Source organism: Muntiacus reevesi, chromosome 16 (genome assembly GCF_963930625.1).
Source record: "Muntiacus reevesi chromosome 16, mMunRee1.1, whole genome shotgun sequence".
In the NCBI taxonomy this organism is placed as follows: Eukaryota; Metazoa; Chordata; class Mammalia; order Artiodactyla; family Cervidae; genus Muntiacus; species Muntiacus reevesi.
Window position 1 is genome coordinate 28,902,894 of NC_089264.1, and position 19,983 is coordinate 28,922,876.

At 37.6% G+C, this 19,983-nt stretch overlaps 1 protein-coding gene across 5 annotated transcripts in view; it reads right to left on the reverse strand.

The window, feature by feature from the left end:
* Positions 1 to 17,491, reverse strand: part of PDLIM5 (PDZ and LIM domain 5) — a 226,911-nt gene extending 209,420 nt beyond the window's left edge. For 4 of the 5 annotated variants that reach the window (XM_065907222.1, XM_065907221.1, XM_065907219.1 and 1 more), the window contains exons 1-2: positions 17,365 to 17,491; positions 13,854 to 13,991 (exon numbers count right to left, since the gene is read on the reverse strand). In XM_065907222.1, coding sequence (XP_065763294.1) covers positions 13,854 to 13,949 — 96 coding nt within the window. In that variant the 5' untranslated portion in view covers positions 13,950 to 13,991; positions 17,365 to 17,491. Of the gene's footprint in view, positions 1 to 13,853; positions 13,992 to 16,207; positions 16,460 to 17,364 lie in introns of those variants that run through there. The other variant, XM_065907220.1, reaches the window with a different exon arrangement.
* Between the last annotated feature and the right edge of the window lie 2,492 nt (positions 17,492 to 19,983).

A 19,983-nucleotide genomic window follows, 5' to 3' on the forward strand; every position in this document is an offset into this window, starting at 1 on the left:
GAGTGATGTTGGCGCTCAGCCTTCTTTATGGTCCAACTTTCACATACATACATGACTACTGGAAAAACCATAGCTTTGACTATATGGATCTTTATAGTCAAAATGATGTGTCTTCTTTTTAATATGCTGTCGAGGTGTCTCATAGCCTTCAAGAAGCAAGTACCTTCTAATTTCATGGCTACAGTCACCATCTGCAGTGACACTGGAGTTCAAGAAAAGAAAATGTGTCACTGCTTCTACTGTTTCCCCTTCTATTTGCCAAGAATGGGACTGGATGCCATGATCTTAGTTTTTGAATGTTGAGTTTTAAGCCAGCTTTTTCACTCTCCTCTTTCACCTTCATCAAGAGGCTCTTTAGTTCCTGTTCGCCTTCTGTCATCAGAGTGGTATTATCTGCACATTTGAAGTTGCTGGCACTTCTCCCCTGCAATCTTGATTCCAGCTTGTGACTCCTCCGGCCTGGCATTTCGTATGACGTATTCTGTACACAAGTTAAATAAACAGGGTGACAATGCATAGTCCTGTCGTGCTCCTCTCACAATCTGACCCAGTCAGTTGTTCCATGTAAGGTTCTAACTGTTGCATCTTGACCCACATACAAGTTTCTCAGGAGACAGGTAGGTGGTCTGGTATTCCCATTTCTTTAAGAACTTTCCATAGTTTGTTGTGACTCACACAGTTAAAGGCTTTCTCACAGTCAATGGAGCTGAAGTTTTTCTGGAATTCCTTTGCTTTCTCTATGATCCAATAAATGCTGGCAATTTGATCTCTGGTTCCTCTGCCTCTAATTACTATTAGATTACTTTAAATCTTAAGATAAAATCATTAAGAAAACTATATCTAAAATGACATTTACATTAGTATATTGTTATACTTAATGCAACATAGATTTAAATTGGTTGTAAAGTATTATTTTGCAAATATACCCCAAAACTCATAACAAGGCTCATTTTCCCCTGAATTTACAAAAAGTTGACCTTAAATATGAAGTACGAAGTTTCATCATTTGCTAAGACATTATGATCGATGCAGACCTATAGCTACATGATAGTGACAGCATTTTTATCCATTAACAATGCATTTAAGAACAGTCTTCTCTTATGAGATGTTAATCCTGTCATGTGACCTCTCCAAAAGGTTCAGAAATGAAAAACATTAATTTTCATAAACTCCCTCCACTTGAAATAATAAAAGGGCTACAAAACATAACTTTTGGCATTGGGCACATTAACCAACAGGCTAAAATATTCTTTTTAAAAATAGACACTATTAAAATCTTTCTCAGCTCAACATATCTGACTTAGAATAAATACCCTAACATTCACTTTATCTTTGAGGCAGACTCTAACAAAAGTGTTACCAGCATAATTTGTAAACAACTCCTGAATCTGTACACAAAGTAGAAAAGGTCATAATATCAAAAGGAAATGAAAACAAAAGCCATCTGGGAAACAAGCTGCTTCTTACAGTGATGATAATAAAAGAGCACAAAATAGGAAAACTGTCATCAGCGTGCAATTAACAATGAGAAAACAATAATGTGCTTGTTATAACATAAATAACTTTTCCAAATGAACATATTAAAATGTAAGATATTTCCAAGTAACCACCTTGGAAGGCTATATGGTTATTCCTTTGCTTAAAAAATGTTTGGAATTTTTCCTCTGAAAATTCTATCAAAACCAGTTTTAAAATACACCAGCTTGCAGATATGGTAAAATCACAGTAACAGGAGCACACTCTCCCTAGCTCAGCACCAATCCAGAGGAATCAGAATCCCTCTCAAATCCCCGCTGTCCCGTCACTCCCAATGTCATCTCTCCGCACAACGTTAAACCGTCTTCTCTCTCATTCTGACACTAGGCTCCCCTCCTCACCCCCATCTCATTCCCCTTGCCTCCTTGCTCACTGCACTCCTGCCACACTGGGCTCCTTTTCTTCTTCTTGAACACACCAACATCCTTCCTGTCTCCAGGCCTTTGCACTTACTGTTTTCTATGCCTGCAAAGCTGTTCTCCTTCATCTTCCCATGACTGGCTTCTTATTCTTAAGTTAATGCTGCTTCCTCAGTCAGAGGAGCCTGAACTGCTTAGCTTAAAGTAAGACCCTTCCCCCGTAGACCATTCCCCCAATTACTTCCTAGGCTTCCCTTGTGGCTCAGCTGGTAAGAATCCACCTGCAATGTGGGAGACCTGGGTTTGATCCCTGGGTTGGGAAAATTCCCTGGAGACGGGAAAGGCTACCCACTCCAGCATTCTGACCTGGAGAATTCCATGGACTCTATAGTCCATGGGGTTGCAAAGAGTCGGACACTGAGTGACTTTCACTTTCACTCATTCCCTAGCACACCACCTCATTAAGTCACACTGCTCATTTCCCTATACACGAGAGTTAACAGTCTCTTTTACTAGACTATAAGGTTCGTAACAATGAAGACTTTGTTTTCTGTACTTTCAGCTTCTAGACCAGTACTGAGCATACCTTAGGTGTTCAATAATGATACTAAATAAATGTCTCCATGCCTCGAGGTAGGATAGCATATGCTGTCTACTGCTGCTACTTCTGTCTCCTCTAGGGATTCTACAGATCCTAATCCAGAAGTTCCCTGCTATCCTGACTAGGCTGTATGGTCAATGCACATTTATCATGGTCCTTTCCCAAGTTTCATTCCATATATGTCCTCTTCTACTTCCAAGCTACTTCATATATTCCATATCTTGTTCTGTGTACCTTTCTGTCAAAAAATAGAGAACCACCCTCTCTACCCCAGCCTGGTACACAGTAGGAGATCAACAAATATGTGTTAATTAACACCTTCTCCTCTTAGGGTTCTGGCATGAGTCATTCAGGGAAAATGCAGCACCAGAAGACAATACCAAGAGGACTGTACTCTGGTCTACCAAAAATTTACCCATCTCTCCTAAAAGATAATAAATAATAATAATACAATCTCCAAGGACTAAGCTTTGAATATGCCTCAATTATGTGTTTCTTGAATTACGTGTTCCTTCCCATGAAGTCCCTTGGTCTTTCACGTAATCAGCACGTGCCCGCGCGCGCATGCGCGCGCGCGCGCACACACACACGCACACACACACACACACACACACACACACACACACACACACACACACACACACACACACACACACACACACACACACACACACACACACACACACACACACACACACACACACCTGCTCCTTTTTAGGCTCTCCTAAGCTCCATATATGTCCAGGCAAGTCTGAGTTTGCATGTGAACAAAGTATAGGCCAATTTACCTTTCTTTCACTTTTTAGACAAAAGACATGAATACATTTCAAACAGTACAAAAGTATACAGAGAAAATAGTGAAAATTCTATCAAGCCCGCTGCCCAAAGCAGTTCTAAACTCTGCACTATCCAGTCACAAAAATCAATTTCTTTACTTAATAACAAAGCTTTTGCATTTGTCTTACTATATCTTAGGTGTGAGGTTCGGTTCTGGGATTCACACATAAAGTGACATCTAAAACTGAACTACTTTTAAAGGCAAATGCTCGTGGTTGTGAAGAGAGGCAACTGCCAAGAAAGAAACATTTGAAGAAATGGTTTCCAACAGAATATCCACAATACTTAAAGGGAAATATAATTCAGTCACCTAGAAGGCTATAATGTGAGCAAGGGTTCGCCTCTGTTGTGCATGACACTAAGGGACAGATATAGAACCACAGGGTCAAATAGAGAGAAAACAAATACAGGCTGACACGCAGGAAGACTGTATAGGGAGGCAGAGGGCTATTACATTAAGTAATCTCTGGGGCATTTCGTAGAAACAAAACCTGACCAGGATTAAAAACAAAGAAAACCAAAATGGTTCACCAGTTAATAGTAACTATCAATCATATTCATTAACAAAACAATTCTAGAAGAAACGATTGCAATTGCAACTAGGCTTTCCATTTGTCCCCATCATCAGAATCATCAGTCAACAATCACTGAACACATACTGGGAATTTTAACATGATTTTAAGTAAACGAGACCTAGAGCTGTAGGATTTTTTTTTTTCCGGGTGAGAGGGGTTCACAACTTAACAAAGTATATGAACTATTTATATATACTTGAACAGTACTGCTATGAAACATAACATGACAACTGATCTCGGGCTCATGGCCTTAAAAAGACTCTCCTCAGTTCCTTTTAACGTCAATGTTACCGCTTTAGATTAACAATGAGGCATGGAAAAAACCAAGTATACTTGTTACATGCTTGGTTAAATTTACCAAAGATTCCTCCAGAAGTCTCTGGTAAATTTAACATTATTTAAGTGTGTAGGATTAAAATATTACAAGTAATGTGCCAGCTTCAGGGTGCTCCAGAGCTTCTTGTCACAAAGACACTTCAGCGTCATAAACAGAACTAAAATCTGATATTATGTATTATTAAAACTGACATTTATTTCCAAAAAAGGATTTGACCTACGGTGACTGAACTCTGAAAAAAGTGAAAAGACTATGATTTAGAGAAAAGCAGATCTGTCACATTATTTAGTTGGTGGCAATTTCACTGCAATTTAGCCTTAATCTTTTTGTTGAAGTGATCTAAATAACAAAAGATCCATAATAAAAATATTTTTAAAAAATAAATAAAAGCTACATTTGGTTCCCAAACATGAGTGTAAAAAATGTGATTCAATGGTACATGAGAAACATCCATAAAGCATTTGAGAATCCCTAAACATCCTGAATTCAAAGTCTGGGTCTAGAAGCTACATTTGAAAAATCTCACTGATGATATTAATGATCAGTTTAGAAAATACTCATATTTTTAAAATATAATCTCAAAGTCTTTGATTTTACAGCATGTATTCTCTCTTTAAGAGACATACACACAAAGTTGGCTGTCAGTACTGAAAGCTGTTATCTATTCCCAGAAAATAGAGCATGCTGGTTAAAACCATCACAGTATTACTTCTATTCAGTGTAAATGGTTCCAAATCCTAAGCTTAACCAATTACCAGCTGTGCTACTTTGGGCATGTTATTTAACTTTTGTTTCCTCATCTGAGGATCAGAGATTTTAAATTATACTTCCTCAGAGGGTTGTTAAGAGGATTAAATAATCAAACATGAGCAAAATATCTAGAGCAAGGCCTAGACAATAACACAGGCTCAATACATGTTAATGCATATTCATTATTATTTAATATAGGAAAGAAAGGAGACCCCAGTGAGTTGGAGCAATCAAACATTTCAAAGAGCACCTGGTATACAAAAATGCCCTGACAGATGGGTAAGGCTTCAGAGTTAAGAAACAAAGGTATTGTGCATGAAGAATAAAGAGATGAAGGACTTCAGGGTTCAAAACATTCTGGACTATAAACTCAGTTCTGTTAAATGGGCCCACTGACATGCAGCCTGAATGGCAGGCAGAGGAGTTAAGCAGTAAGTAACAGGAAGCCCTGCAGTTCTTAAATAGGACAGAGATACAGTAAATGCAGGATTTCAGAATTCCTGCCTGGGCAAGATGCCAGCCTGAAGATGAGGAACCAGCCGAGGCGGGAACAAGCCAGTGATGAAGTTTAGAAACACCTTTGTCTGCGAAACTATCAAAGTGCCACTCCGAGAACTGGATATCAACTAACTAGAGTCTTCCAGATTGAATAAAGGTACATATAAACAGAAATGTCTAACATAAAAAGATCAAAAGAACCATTCCTAGAATATTTTGGAAGTCAGCACCATGGAGATACTTCAGGAGAATGTCCACAGTCCACATGAAAATTACATGTGTAACAATGCTTGTATTTATATACAAACATCTCTCTCCAGAACATCTGTCTCTAAGGATTGCTAGTTAAGGAATAATGCATCTGCTTTCTAAAGGATATTTGTGCTCCAGTATCTTCGATTGAGAAGAAAATACTTTCAGAATATATGCACAACCTCCTCTAGCGAGCATTTTACAACCTGACTAAACTTTCAAATTTTACCATCTCTAAAAGTTAATATCTGAGAAATCATTAGAGAAACACTGGTCTAATAACTGGATACTTAATGGAACCAATCACAACACTTAAGTCCCTGACAGAATCAACAATAAATGGAATTCAGTTATTAATACCATTAAAAAAAAAACAAAAAACTTTCTTTTGGTCAATCAAACTCTACCCAAGATAATTATCATGAAGAACAGTGATCACTGTTAAATCAATTTCTGAACCCTAGGCAAATGGTTAACAAGTCACAGAATTCAAGTAACAAATGGTGCACATTTTTATGTAGTTCCAAACCCTTCTCATCATATTTAAAATTTTGCAGCAACAGACTAAAAGGAAATCCCTACTTCCCTCAACTTTAAGCATATAAAATGCAAACAGCCCTGGCATCCCGACCCTTCTTGTCATCAAGGTTACCAACACTTACATTCTCTGCGGCTTCACTCAGATGAAACAAAGAGCTACATTGTGCCACATACTAGAATGCCTTCCCAAGGCCTGACTCACTGCGCTATGAAACATTAGAAACTGTTGTGACTTGTTATACTCCACTGGCTAATAACGGTTGATATGAAAACAGTGAGGGTCCTAAAGCTGAATTTTACTATGCCCAAGGACCAGGCCAAATACCTCATTATGGTCAGTCTCTCTGTCACATCCTTTAAAGGGAGACAGACAAGAGTAGGATTTGATATGACACAATATATCAAGCTACTGGAAAATCTCCAAAGTAACAACCTGAAATCTATTCAATGTGATCTGCTTAATTTTTTAGAAAGTCTATCACAGGGCACTATGCCAAAAACTATTTCACAAAAGACAAAAAATTATTTCACCATATATTTGGAAGTAATATGTCAACAGAGAGAGGAAATTCATTTGGAAATAGGAAGCAAATGATAAGAGGATAATTATTCATCAGAGCTCTAAATGAAAACATTCAAATAAACAGCATCCCTCCAAAGTTAATGAAATAATTTAAAGAAAATCAGCACATTTTCATTCTGTATATTCTCACACAAGTGGGGGAAAAAATGAGCCACTTAAAAACATACAGAATCCTCAGTAGAAATACTGGTGATCAAGCTCTGTAAAAAAGGAGAAAGATGGAAATAGGCCCATCTGATTGGAAAAGATCAAAGTCTGTCAAAACACGTGCTAGCACAGGTATGAGGAAACTGGTATTCTCATACTGTGGGTAGGAGTGTCTCCACAGAGATATTTGGCAGTATCAGTCAAAATGTAGACAACCCTTTGACTCAGCAATTCCATTTCTAGGAATCTATCTCACAGATATACTCAAATATGTGCCTAAAATATAGATATAGATATAGATACAAAAATTACACCACAGTATTACTAAAAGAAAAAGATTAGAAACAATCTAATTGTCCATCCATAGGAACTGGCTAAATAAATTATGATAAATCCAAATACGATGCAGCTATACAAAAAGAATGAAGACATAGTTACTGATTTGGGTTTAAGATAAAAAAAGCAAAATGCCAAAAAAAATAGTATGTCTTTAAGGACACTATTTGTGTTGAAAAGGAGGGTAGTGAGGCTATATATGTACTTTCACATATCTGTATAGATTACCCCTGGCACTATACACAAGAAACTGCAAACACTGGTTGCTTGCAGGCAAAAGAAATGAATGATAGGGCAACAGGAGGTTCTTTCCTCTAAACTCTAATGAGTCATTTGACTTTCAACTCACATGAATGTCTTACCTAAAGAAAAGCATAAACTAATTAAACTTTAAAAGGGAGGAGAGCGTGAAGGGTTAAGATTTCTTGAATACCATATCTGATCCAGTAAACAACTGTTCCCACTGTAACTTTTTAAAAACTACCTCTGTCTTTGCACTTTCCATCTGGCTTGTTCTTTTTCATTTCGTCCCGTCAAGTTTCCCAGTTCATTTCACTCTCCTGCATTTAGGCTGGACAGGGACACCTGCTGCAACCGCTTAAGCTCTACAGGGTAGACTAAGGGCCAGTGGGGCTGATGAACTTTGTTCCAGTAATTATCACACGAAACGGGTAACAATCTAAGCTGTAAAAGAAAACTGGGTATTGACAGAGGACAGATAACTCCACTTAAGCCACAAGAAAGAAATGATAAAAAGGTGACAGAAGAGAGGGAAGTGATGATTTGAGAGATTCAATTTTAATACTATAAAAAATTCTTCCAAATCTGACTTTAAGTTTCAATATTGTCTGTTCTGTCCATAGCTAAATATTTTATTACCTTTAAAAAAAGTGTCTATGCTACAAAAGTGATTTTCCTACTCTGCAATTAAAACACAAATGTGAATTCCCAGCAGGGCTATACAGTGACTCTGTACCCAGAATACCTAAATGAGGGACCGCCATGGTCACTGCTCATTACTTTCTTAAACTGGTGTTTTCTTTTCAATCCCATTATTGTGTCATTTATTTGCAAATCCACACATATATTAATATTTCACATGTGAGGATCTTGTTTTGTGAAGTTTTATATCATATACTCAGTATTTCTTCATCTTAAAAATTCAAACAAAGGCTTAGAGTCTCACCTCCTAAAGCTGAAACCTAATTATCTCTTCTAGCCAAAGAAGCAATCCCTTGTCAGCCAGAGACATGGGTGTTTCTAGATTAATGAAGTCATATCAGATTTCTCTTCTGTGAAGTTGTAACTGGGGGGAAAGGCCACGAAGGGCCTTGCAGTACATGGGAATCTGGGTGAGAACTACTACACACAGGATGTTTCAGACAAAGGTATCTGGTTAACTGTATATTCACACTACAGCCTGACCAGCGACCATCATAAAGACAAGCTCTCTGCACTGAAAATTCTCAAAAATGACTGAAAGTGAGTCTACAGGCCTTGGTTATTCTCAGTTTAAGTAAATATTAGACCTAACTCACGAGTAAATGAGTAGCTTGTATGAAAAATCTCCTTTTCTTAGGTCTAAAGTGCTATTCTTACTTGACTCAATCTCTACAATATTATTTCTTCCATCAGATACAAAAATCCTGTATAACAGTAAAATTCCTATGTTAACAAATAACTTTCTAAAATGCTCAATATTCATTAAAAACTAAAAAAAAAAAAAAAGTCTTTTTTCTCTAACTACTAACTTAACAATAAAATTGATTTAGACTCTCATTTTTTTACAAATAACAGACCAGAAAAAATCTTCAAAATTATCTTGAGATTCTTGAACCTTGCAACCACCAATGACAGCAAACTGCCATGTAGTAAAGGCAAGCCTCTGAGACTTCCACATAAGTAATTAGTATTTAAAGCAAAGGGTGAACATACATGTGAAATATACATTATGCAGTTAAGCAAGCTAAATTATTAACTTTCTAACTTGGCATAATGACAGGGTAGTTGGAAGGGAATGTAAAAGAAAATACTCAACAGCTTAAAATTAACAATGGACCCATTTATTCAAGGTAGGATGGTTCTCTCATTTCAGCTTGAGGACTGAAAGTCTCTTTCTACCCGCCTCTTGGAGGGAACTCTGCAGCTGGCCTCTCTGGAGAATCACTCAGCTTTATTCACAGTTTCACCCAGAGTCAAGTAATAGCAAAAAAAAGTCTTCATTTTCACTGGCACTGGAAACCAACACAGAGAAACACTTACTCTGAGGTGTTCAAAGTTCATCCTTCAAGGACCAATTCAATTAATTTCTCCTGTAGGTAATTTCTCTACCCTAAACAAACACAAAAGGTCTGTGTCCACTGAAACCAAGAAACACTTATCTGTATCTCTGTCATTCCATCAAATATTGTCTTGTGACAGGTCTTATGACATTGCCTAGTACTCTGTTTTTCTCCCCAACCTTTGTACTCTCCAAAACTTTGTCTCTTCCTTTATGGCTTCCATGAAATGTCCCTTTAACTATTGAATGAATGAATTCACAGCAAAGCGTTTTCACTGTTCTCTGTTCTATGTATCAATAATACTCCAAAACAGGGCTACATACTCCAAGAAATAATACACATCTTTTGCTTTTCAAAACCAACTAAAATCTTGTCTGACCTGGTGTCAACTGATCCTCCCCTAACTCTTGGAATCAAAATCTCTATTATTTGGGTATTGAAATGTCTGACCTCATTTGATCTGCTAAAGAAACACCACAGATGTGTTTATAAAGAACTGGGAGATAACTTTCAGGAAATCCAAATATTGAGAGTTAAGGGAAAATCCTAATATCATATATCAGAAAATAACATAAGCAGAGTGTTTGAATTTTAGGACGCTATAGTTAAAATGTTATTCACAAATACACTATCTTTCTTGTAATTCCATGGTGAGGGTCATCAACTTGCCAAAATACAGCCCTGAATTGTGCAACAAGTCTCCTATTTCTTCTTATAAAATATATTGGTAAAGACCAACAAACCCACACTGCTACAATGAAACCATCCCTACATTCCATGGCTTCAAGGCAATTTCATAAATATAGGGTCATAAAAAGACAGCCTACAAACTCCAGTAGCCGACACGCCACTTTAAGGATAGGAAATTGAAGACAATGATATGTAATTAGGCAGTTACAGCAATTTGAGGATCTTTTCAAAAAGTTTGCAAGAACTACCAATCTTACCTTAGAAACCTACCAACTAAAGCAGCATGAAAAACTCATACAAAAGAGACGGAGAACAAAATCTGAGCATAATGCTAAAATTTTATAGTTTGTATGCTTTAAGAAACAAGTCAAGTCAATATATTCCTATGCTGATAACGACAAAATCTTAACAAAACAGAATGTTCAAGTCCCAGCCAATGACTTCTTTACCTCAAATACATTTGATATCTGAGTTCCAAAATTACAAGGAAACCATAAATAGCACTTTAAAGTTCAACACCATAATACATGACCAGAGGAAAAACTGTATACTTTTGAACTCTATATAGATGCAGGTTCCTAGCTAAGCACAAACTTGTACATTTTTTTCTTTTTCAATTTCAACAGACAGTAAATTTAAAAATATGCAACTGTTCCCTACAATTATGGGGCATTTGATGTTTCAAGTCTCTAAATAATTTTTTCTTTTTAATTTCTTATTATTATAAAAGATAACTGAGCAATTATCACGCCAGACCTTGTTAAGAATTCCATACACATTATCAAAATAAGAGAATCACTAAATTATATGTTTTAAGGCATGCTTTCAGGTTTTAATTGCTTCTTGATACTATTAATTAAATAATCTGGTGCCTACTGAAATATATCCCAATAATTTTACATAATGAAGGCAGAATAAATATAACCAGAGAACTAATTAAGATGAGGTATAACATTAATCATCTTACTGCTACAATACAAATAAGTTATTAGGCACCCATGTTTATTAGGCAATGTTACTGCACATGTTTAAACTGAACCACACAAGGGGTTAAAAATAACTACAATGAAAGGCCAACAGCCTAACAGCAAAGTTGCGCCAACATTCCCTCTCCTCCCCCTCCCCCTCCATCCTCTCCAGTCCAGAATGAACTGCATGCCCCACTGCACAAGACCCAAAAAGGTCACAGGAGATGGCAGAGACTTTTGTAAGAGAACAGAAATAACTCAGCAGCTTTGTTACCATAGTCTCTTTTAATCAGTATGTTCAAAACCCTTTAATTAGCACCCTGTCTACACAAGGAAAGCATTTCTTCTGTGCCAAGAGAGAGCACATATGTATGTACACACTGTTCTGTTATATCAGTATCACAACATGGAGCTCAGACTGTCTGCCAGAAAACAAGCAGACAACTGTTTTAAAGGCATGGCATCACAATATCTACATACTCTATTTGCATTTCTATAATCAAACAACAAAGTATGTTCCATTGGGTGTTCATCTGTCTATGGATTTTTTTTAGCAAAAAAATGGGAGTATTTAAACCACAATTTTCTTTAGTCCATTATCACAAACGAGGATATTCAAAAGTAATATAAAATGATGTTAACAGAATGCGAAAAAAGACAATATTCAAATATTGTTCCTTTCTGCATAACAGCTCTTTGGTAGGAGGCAAGACACTGCTCCCCTCAAACAGGAATAAATCACAAGACACATTTTCACAAGAATGTTTTATAGTTAAAATTTCATCCAACCATGCAAAGCCTTAAAAGTTGCAGACTGGATTACATACATGTGTTTCCTTGTAAAACCTGAGTAGCTGAAATCAAGATGGAATTTGGAGATAAAGATAACTATTTAAATATTCAAAGCCAAAAAACAAGGAAAACTTCATTAGTAAACTGGATTTGAAGCATTTTAATTGAGATACATAACTGTTACAAACTTATTTTCAATCTTTCAAAATCAAGTAGTATATAATACTGTAAGAAGCAGTGTGTGTATGTGTATATATATATACAAGTACACGTATAATTAAACCAAAAGGTAACCCTCTAAATATCTAACTAGAGAAAGAATCTACCTAAATTTATGAAAAAGCTTAGTGAGCAGGCAGCAGAGTATACCTGCTTGAAAGCCAGCTCTTCCACATTAGCCATGGGAGCTCATAGCACAGTTCTGTATAATGAGAATACCAACACTATGTCTCAGGCTGGTGTGAGAACTACCTAAGATGAGGGAGGTAAAGAACTTGGCAAAAGTCCAAAAGTTTGCTAGTAATGTTGTTTGGGGGATAGGTTTTTTCATGTATTGCACAAAAGTGCAAACTGGCACAACCTATCAAAAATTACATATATAATCACGTATATATGATATCCACTGCAGCATTACTTGTAAAAGTAATACTGGAAACAGTATAAACGCACTTCAACAGGGGATTGCCTAAGTAAATGTTACTTCCCTACGAAAGAATTCTATACATCTGTTAAAAATAAAAAGAAACACTCTACATGTTAATCAGGAAAATTCTCCACAGAAAGCTGTTGAGAAAAAAACGAATGTGTGGAATAGTGTGTATATCATGCTACCATGGAAGTAAAAGTGTGTATATCATGCTACCATGCAAGTAAAAGTGTGTATATCATGCTACCATGCAAGTAAAAGTGTGTATATCATGCTACCATGCAAGTAAAAGGGAACAGATATTCATATTTATTTGAATATACAAAAAATCCTTTAAATGTCATACAACTAATTAAAAGCAAAAATTACCTATTGGAGATGAAAGTGAAATAGTGCCTGATACCCAGTCCAGCCTCAATAAATGAAAGCTATTATTACTCCCCTCATAAGTATCATTAGCATCATGAAACGTATCTTTAAAATATATACATAGAATATATTCACACTAAATCCATAACAAGGTAAACAGCCAAATCTCAGTTATTCAAAGATTGACTCTCTATTCTGTACCATCTTATGGAAAACCCCCAACAAAATTTTTGGCCAACCCAATAGTTGGAGATCCAAGCCCTTCAATTCCTCTTCAAAGGTAAGTATCTTTTGGCCACTATACTGGAGGCTATCACCTTCATCAGAGAGCAAGTTGAGGAAATAACACCAAAACAGTTATTTTACCCAATACTGATCAACAGTTTCTAAAAAACAGCTTTGGGAGCTTAAAGTGACAGTGAACATACCACAGTTACAACCTTCTATTACATCTGAAGAATCTAAGGTCCAGATCAGTGACAGTTCAAAGATCTGGAGTCTGTCCCCCAGTTAAACGCTTTCCATTTTTTTTTTATTAAGAGGGAGGAAAATATGCTTAATTGAAATCAATTATCCAATTTCCTTCCCCAGCGGATCCTTTACGACAATTAACTAAATCTGCTCAGATCATCTTCCATAAGCAATTCTATTAAGTATAGCACAGGACATTCAGAGATTTCAACAACTCAGCCGTGATGTTTCTAGGACTATGCATTGAGTGAACATCTACAACAAAATCTGTAAAGTTTGCTTACACTTGAGATTGTCAAAGGCATGTTGAAATCCTTGCCACCTTGCAGCCGGAAACCCCAGGGAGCTGGGCCCACCAAGGACACACTGTAGTTGCTCATGGTTCTAATGACGCAAAGTCCAATCCCTCAGAATGAAAGAAACTGAAAGAAAATCAGATGGTTAGTAAAGATGCTTATCTGAAAAGCTATTACATATTTCAATGTATTGAATATAAACCCAAGTAAATTATCTTCAGTATTTTGTTTTGGGGGAAAGAGGGGATATGCAGAGTAAGTTTATATTGTTCTCATTTCAGTCTAGGAAAAGGAATCTATGCGCTAATATGCAACCTCTAAATTTATGCCAATTTCCATAGTCTAAAAATTCCATATCAGAGTATATTTCTAGACATTTGACCAGTCTTACAACTTGCTAGAATACAATTTGTGGCTTCTTGCATGTAAACTTTAATTCAAGGTAACTTACAACACTTTATATATTTTTTAAAAAAAAGAACAAAACTATATTTCAGGTTTAATTCAAAATGATTTTCCCCGACCTCTTCTGCCTGAAATTGGAAAGAGTCCATTTCACTTACCTAAATTCTAAGTTATTTTAACATCTGAAGAGAACTGCAAATGGTAGACTCTCATTCATGCTTTCCAAACAATAAATTCTTTAAAATGAGAAGTTGTTTCTTAATGCATAAAAACTATTTTCTCTAATCATAAACTACAACTTGCATTTTCTCATATAGGGACATGGTATTTTCCACACTTAAATTATTCACCTTTCCTTCAGACAGGCAATGATGGGCAATACTCTGGTGGTGGTGGTTTACTTGCTAAGTCATGTTCAACTCTTTTGCAATCCCACGGACTGTATGAAGCCTGCCAGACTCCTCTATCCACAGCATTTTCCAGGCAAGAATACTGGAGTGGGTGGCAATATTCTAGCAGAGTGATATTTGAGTCAGAACCTGCTTTTTGTTTTACATACACACATCATCAGGCAAAGTGGAGTGAGCATTTACCACACAGTGTGTAAGACTGACTAAACATGGTAGGAATATAGAGTTAATCTTATTGCATGAATTAGAGCTTTAGAAAAGAACCAGTGCTTCGGTGCTTTCTTTTTTCTATGTTTTTGCTTGAAGGGAGCTCAAAATGACCCTCATGGTCCCATGTACTTCTATATAACAACAAAAAAAAAAAACTAAAGGAAAAAAAGCATGATTCAGAGCTTGGTATTGGTTGTTATGGTGATTATGTGGGAGAAATTAGGAGGAATAGGGATTTTCTAAAATGTAATACTAAGAAATGTACTATTTGCTTCTTTAAAATATTAGTAATATAACAATAAATAATTTAAAACCACACTTTAAAAAAAAGCTGCTTAAGGACCTACTTCCTTGGAAAAATCTGTTGTTTAACCAAATCATTACCTGTCCTAAAATATTTCATTTTTCAACTTATTCAAATTTCTACTCCATTACATCAATTAATAGTGGCAAATATAGATATTTGAACAACTGGGTATATTAAAAGCAAGCAGATTCCATCTTCTCCTGTGGGGAAAACGAGGCAAAATTTTCAAATAAGTCTAAATTTTTCAAGAAAATTCACTAAAAATCTGCACTACATCTACCAGGAAAAAAAAAAAAAAAGAGAAAGCTTCTCCCCAGGCAGAGTAGTTCACTGAACTACTAGGCAACAAAACTAGTACTAATGTAACAGGCACCAAAAAGATGAAAAGGCCAAACCAGACATCACACTATGAGATACAGGTGAAAAATGAACAGTAAGGAGGTAATGAGGAGCCACAATCCATGGGGTCGCAAGAGCCGGACAGAACAGGACTTAGCGATTAAACCACCCAATATACATAATTTAATTGCTTTCTCCCTATAATAAAAGCGTTTCTGAGAACTTGTAGAGAAGAATTATTTGTATGATGGCACACGATATTTACTAAAAGTGTATAAAGCCAACAGATATTTCACAGGCAATATGTCCCTCCTTCTTTTTTAATCTTTAACTTTTCCTCAAAAGAAGAACGTGAAAGTTAGGCTCAACTTTCCTAATCCCATTGTTGCCTACAAGAAAATTTATTTAATTCATATATTAACCCATGTACCTGCAACCCCCTTTATTTGGGAGTTCCTTTCCTGCTTTCTCCCATTTGTTATTAAAATCTCTAGAACTGGCAAGTTCACACAGCCACACTATAGAACCAGGGTCAGTTCATTTCTAGACAGTGCCGTTTCCCTCGCTTTGCCAGTTTCATGTGACTTGAAATAGTCAGAAACCAAAGCAACAGTAATATTATTGGCCTTTTCCAGGTTTGGTTATTAGTGCCCAAACTCTTCCTAAGTTACCAAGGAGGCAGGAAATACTGAGCAGCCTTTCTTCTTTCAAATAAGAAGAAAATGTTGGAACTTCTGTATAGTGTTGGATTTTCTCTTAGGGAAAGTCCAAACAATGTCTTCGCTCTAGAAAGCTTGGTATTTCCCACACTTCTATCCTAACTTCTTCGGTGGATGGGAAGACTGGAAAGAAGAATTCGTGATGAATGGCTCAGAGAAGGGTCTGAAATTAAAGACGGGTTATCTTGAGATTCTTTTCCTCCCCAGATTGAGAGACTGCGGAGGTAGAGTGGAAGAATTCAAGCCACAAGCAGCGGATGAAAGTAGCCGACGAGACAGTTTTCCAGCAGAGAGGTTCACGCCTAGCCCTGTTTGCCAAATAAGGTTCCCGAGCCGGCTGTTTCCGAGGCAGGCGGGTTCCAACGTCCTCGTGGTCAGGAAGGCGGCCTTGGGATAGGATCTGGCGATCACACCCTAGACCTGCCCTGCCCAGCGCAGCCACCAATTTTCTTTCCAGACTCTGCCCTATCCATACGCCCTTCCTTTTTCCACTTATTGTCAAACGAATTAGAGGCACAGCCTAAAAAAGCCCCAACAAGTACACAAGCATTAATAAATCTGGCATTTACGACAGATATGTTTTTTAAACGAGCTCTATTCCTGGACGCAGATTTGTTTTTTAAACAAGCTTTATTCCCCTAACAGGTTACACAATCCTAAATGTTGGTGGGGGTAGGGAGTAATAAATGCTTCTCAGTAGACTGAGCGCAAATAAAAATTAGCCCCGCTTCCTCTCCACACCTCCAGGACACTGCGCAGGACGCGAATATCCCCAGACTCCAAGGTGGGTGCCTAGAGGCGCTCGGCACCCGGATGGTGGCCCGCCCTCGCCCAACTCCTGCGCCCCTGCCTCAACCGTGCTAGTCCCGTTCTCTGGCCTGGAGCCCGCTTCCGCGCCGCCGTTTCCCCGACGGTCCTCTTCCCACGCCACTCTCCCACCTCCGCAGATCCGCGTCCAGCAAACACCTGAGAAGCTTCCCAGCGCTGGGCGCACCACCATCTCTCCCTAAGCAGGACTTCTCGCCATGCGCTCAGTACAAGGCGATTCCTTCTTTCCCTCCTCCCCACCCGGGTTCCGAGACGCGCATCCCCTGCAGGCGGCCACTCACCTCGGGGCCGGCGCCGCGATCCCTCCGAATCAGACGAGCGCTGACAAGTGACTCGCGCGGCTTGCGCCTTCCCCACGGCCCGCGGGAACTTCCGCCTCTTGGCTCCCGCCCCCTTGCCCCAACACACACACTGGCCCCGCCCCCCGAGTCAGGACACGCCCCCTCCGCTCCCGGCCACGCCCCGGACCCGCAGGGCTGCGCGGAGCTGAGGGAAGGCTGCGGCTGAAGCTGCGGTGGGCTAACTGCAGCGAGCCGAAGCTGAGACTATTGCAGTACGGAGTTTCGGTGGGAGCAGTCTTAGGGGGTTTGGGGCAGTACCTGACAAAGGTCCGCTCTGCCTGTTTGTTTTGTCGTGGATGCATTTTTCTCTTCAGAAACTGAATTGGCAAGCAGTTGCTTTGGCTAAAAATAGGAGAGGGCTTTGGATAAATCCCTATCTGTGCAAGTTCAGCGGCCACTGCCTGGTTTTTTTGAACAAGCTTTATGTGCCCGGAGAAGAGAAGTCTTTAAAGTTGACCTGTTAGGAAAGGGAAAATTAGCAACTTTAATATCTAGAAGTTAAATCCTCTAATCAAACCAGAAGACCGTGTTAAAAAGAGCAGCGGCCAAAGGTGGTTCGACCATTATAACCTCAGCTTAATTTTCTAAGTCCAGATCAATAGTCCACTTTCCAGTTTCTATAAAGGTGTTTGATTTAGCCCAAGGGATTTATTCATGAGCAAATTTGAATAACGTTCAGTGAACATAAGAGAAAGTAACTTTTAGGCTTGTTTTGAACTGTGAATTGGCTTATAACATGTGAAAAGGATGGTTCTTAACCATGGGACGTGTAAAGCAAGGCTGATGGAGTCCGTGGGTCCCCAAGAAGTGCAAACAAAATTCTAGAGAACACCCCAAACTGCTCGATCCAAACCGGTAACCACTTATCACATGTTGCTACTGAACATTTGAAGCGTATTTACTGCGATTGAAGCACTGAATTTTTTGTTTTATGTAAGTTTAAATTAAATTTAAAAACTGAAGTAGGATAACATGCCTCCATTAAAAACAACCTTAGTGTTCGGATCGGAGTACATTTCACTTTACCACTGAAAAGGCAGTGTCCACATTGTGTTATAATGGAAATGGATTTTTAAGACTTATTATGACAAATATAGTATAAAATGTCATTAATAATTTTATGTTGATTACATGTTGAAGTAGTAAAAGTTTTATATTTGTTAAACATACAATTAAAATTCACTTTGCCTGTTTTTTAATGTGGATTTTAAGATGTTTTAAATTACCAATGTTGACTGACATTATCATATTTTCATTGGACAGCACTAGTCCATAGTTTTCATCACATTCTCCGAAAGATTATATTGGAGGGAAGGGTTTCCTAGTGTGAACTGGTTTACAGAGTGCTTTAATATTTGTTGTCATGTTTGACATCTCCCTCCCAAAATATATAAATAATTAAATAGTAACAATAGCTGCCACTTACAAACACCTACCATACACTAGGCAGTGTAATAATTTTTACTATACTTAATGTAATAACTCTTACCACACTTGATAATTATTCTAACTTTATAAGACAAATGTCATCCCATTTATAATCAAGAAAACTGAGGTTTCAAGAGATTGCAGCTGGTAACACTTCCACAGGGCAATGGCTAGAATTACCCTGTAAGGGTCCGCTCTCTGCTCCTCCTCATCTGTTTGCTGCTAATACAATTAATTTGATCCTGAATAAAACCAGGTTGACTAAAGACATCAATAACTGCAGGCAATGTGTAGAGGTATCACTAAAAGATAAGCATCTTGAGGCGGTGAAGAGCTGGGAGTGTTACCTACCTATGCAAATCAGTGTTAGCCTATAGATGATAGCCTACCTCTGAATCCTCTTCCTCCTCCTACCACAGTTTAAAGTCTGGGGTGTTGGGGAAATGAACCAAATCCAAGTAGGATGCATAGGCTGATATTTACCGAAGTGTTCTCCAAAGTGCCAACTGCATCAAAATGGCACAGGCAGTTTGTTAAAACTGTAATTTCCTGGCCTCCAGACCCAGGATCCTTGCCAATGGGCCCCAAGAGTCTGCTTTTTTCACAAACAAAAAATTTTTTGTGAAATGATTACCTGGATGGTTTTTTTTTCATATCCAAGTGGTCATTCAACTATAATACTTAAAAATCACTTCCCTAGAAATATCCCTGTACCCCCAATTTACTCTAAACTGTGCTTTGGTGAGAACCATGCACCCCAGATAGCAACTCATCTCAGTTTCTTCATTTTAAAAGAAATAATTATAAATTACCTTTTGAAGTTATCATGAGAAGTAGAGATTATACATATATATACTACATATAAATATTATATATAAACTACATACATATATATAAACTACATACACATATATATAAACTACATATATATATATATATATATATATATATATATATATATATATATATATAGCATGCTTGGCACCAAGAAAATGTTAAATAACTGGTAACCATGTAAAACTTTCCTGACTGATTAGGTTTTATGTATCACAAAAGATAAATAGAGAACTTTAGCATTTATTAGGAATGTACTATTTATTGACTTGTGTATATTATTTAATTCTTAGAACC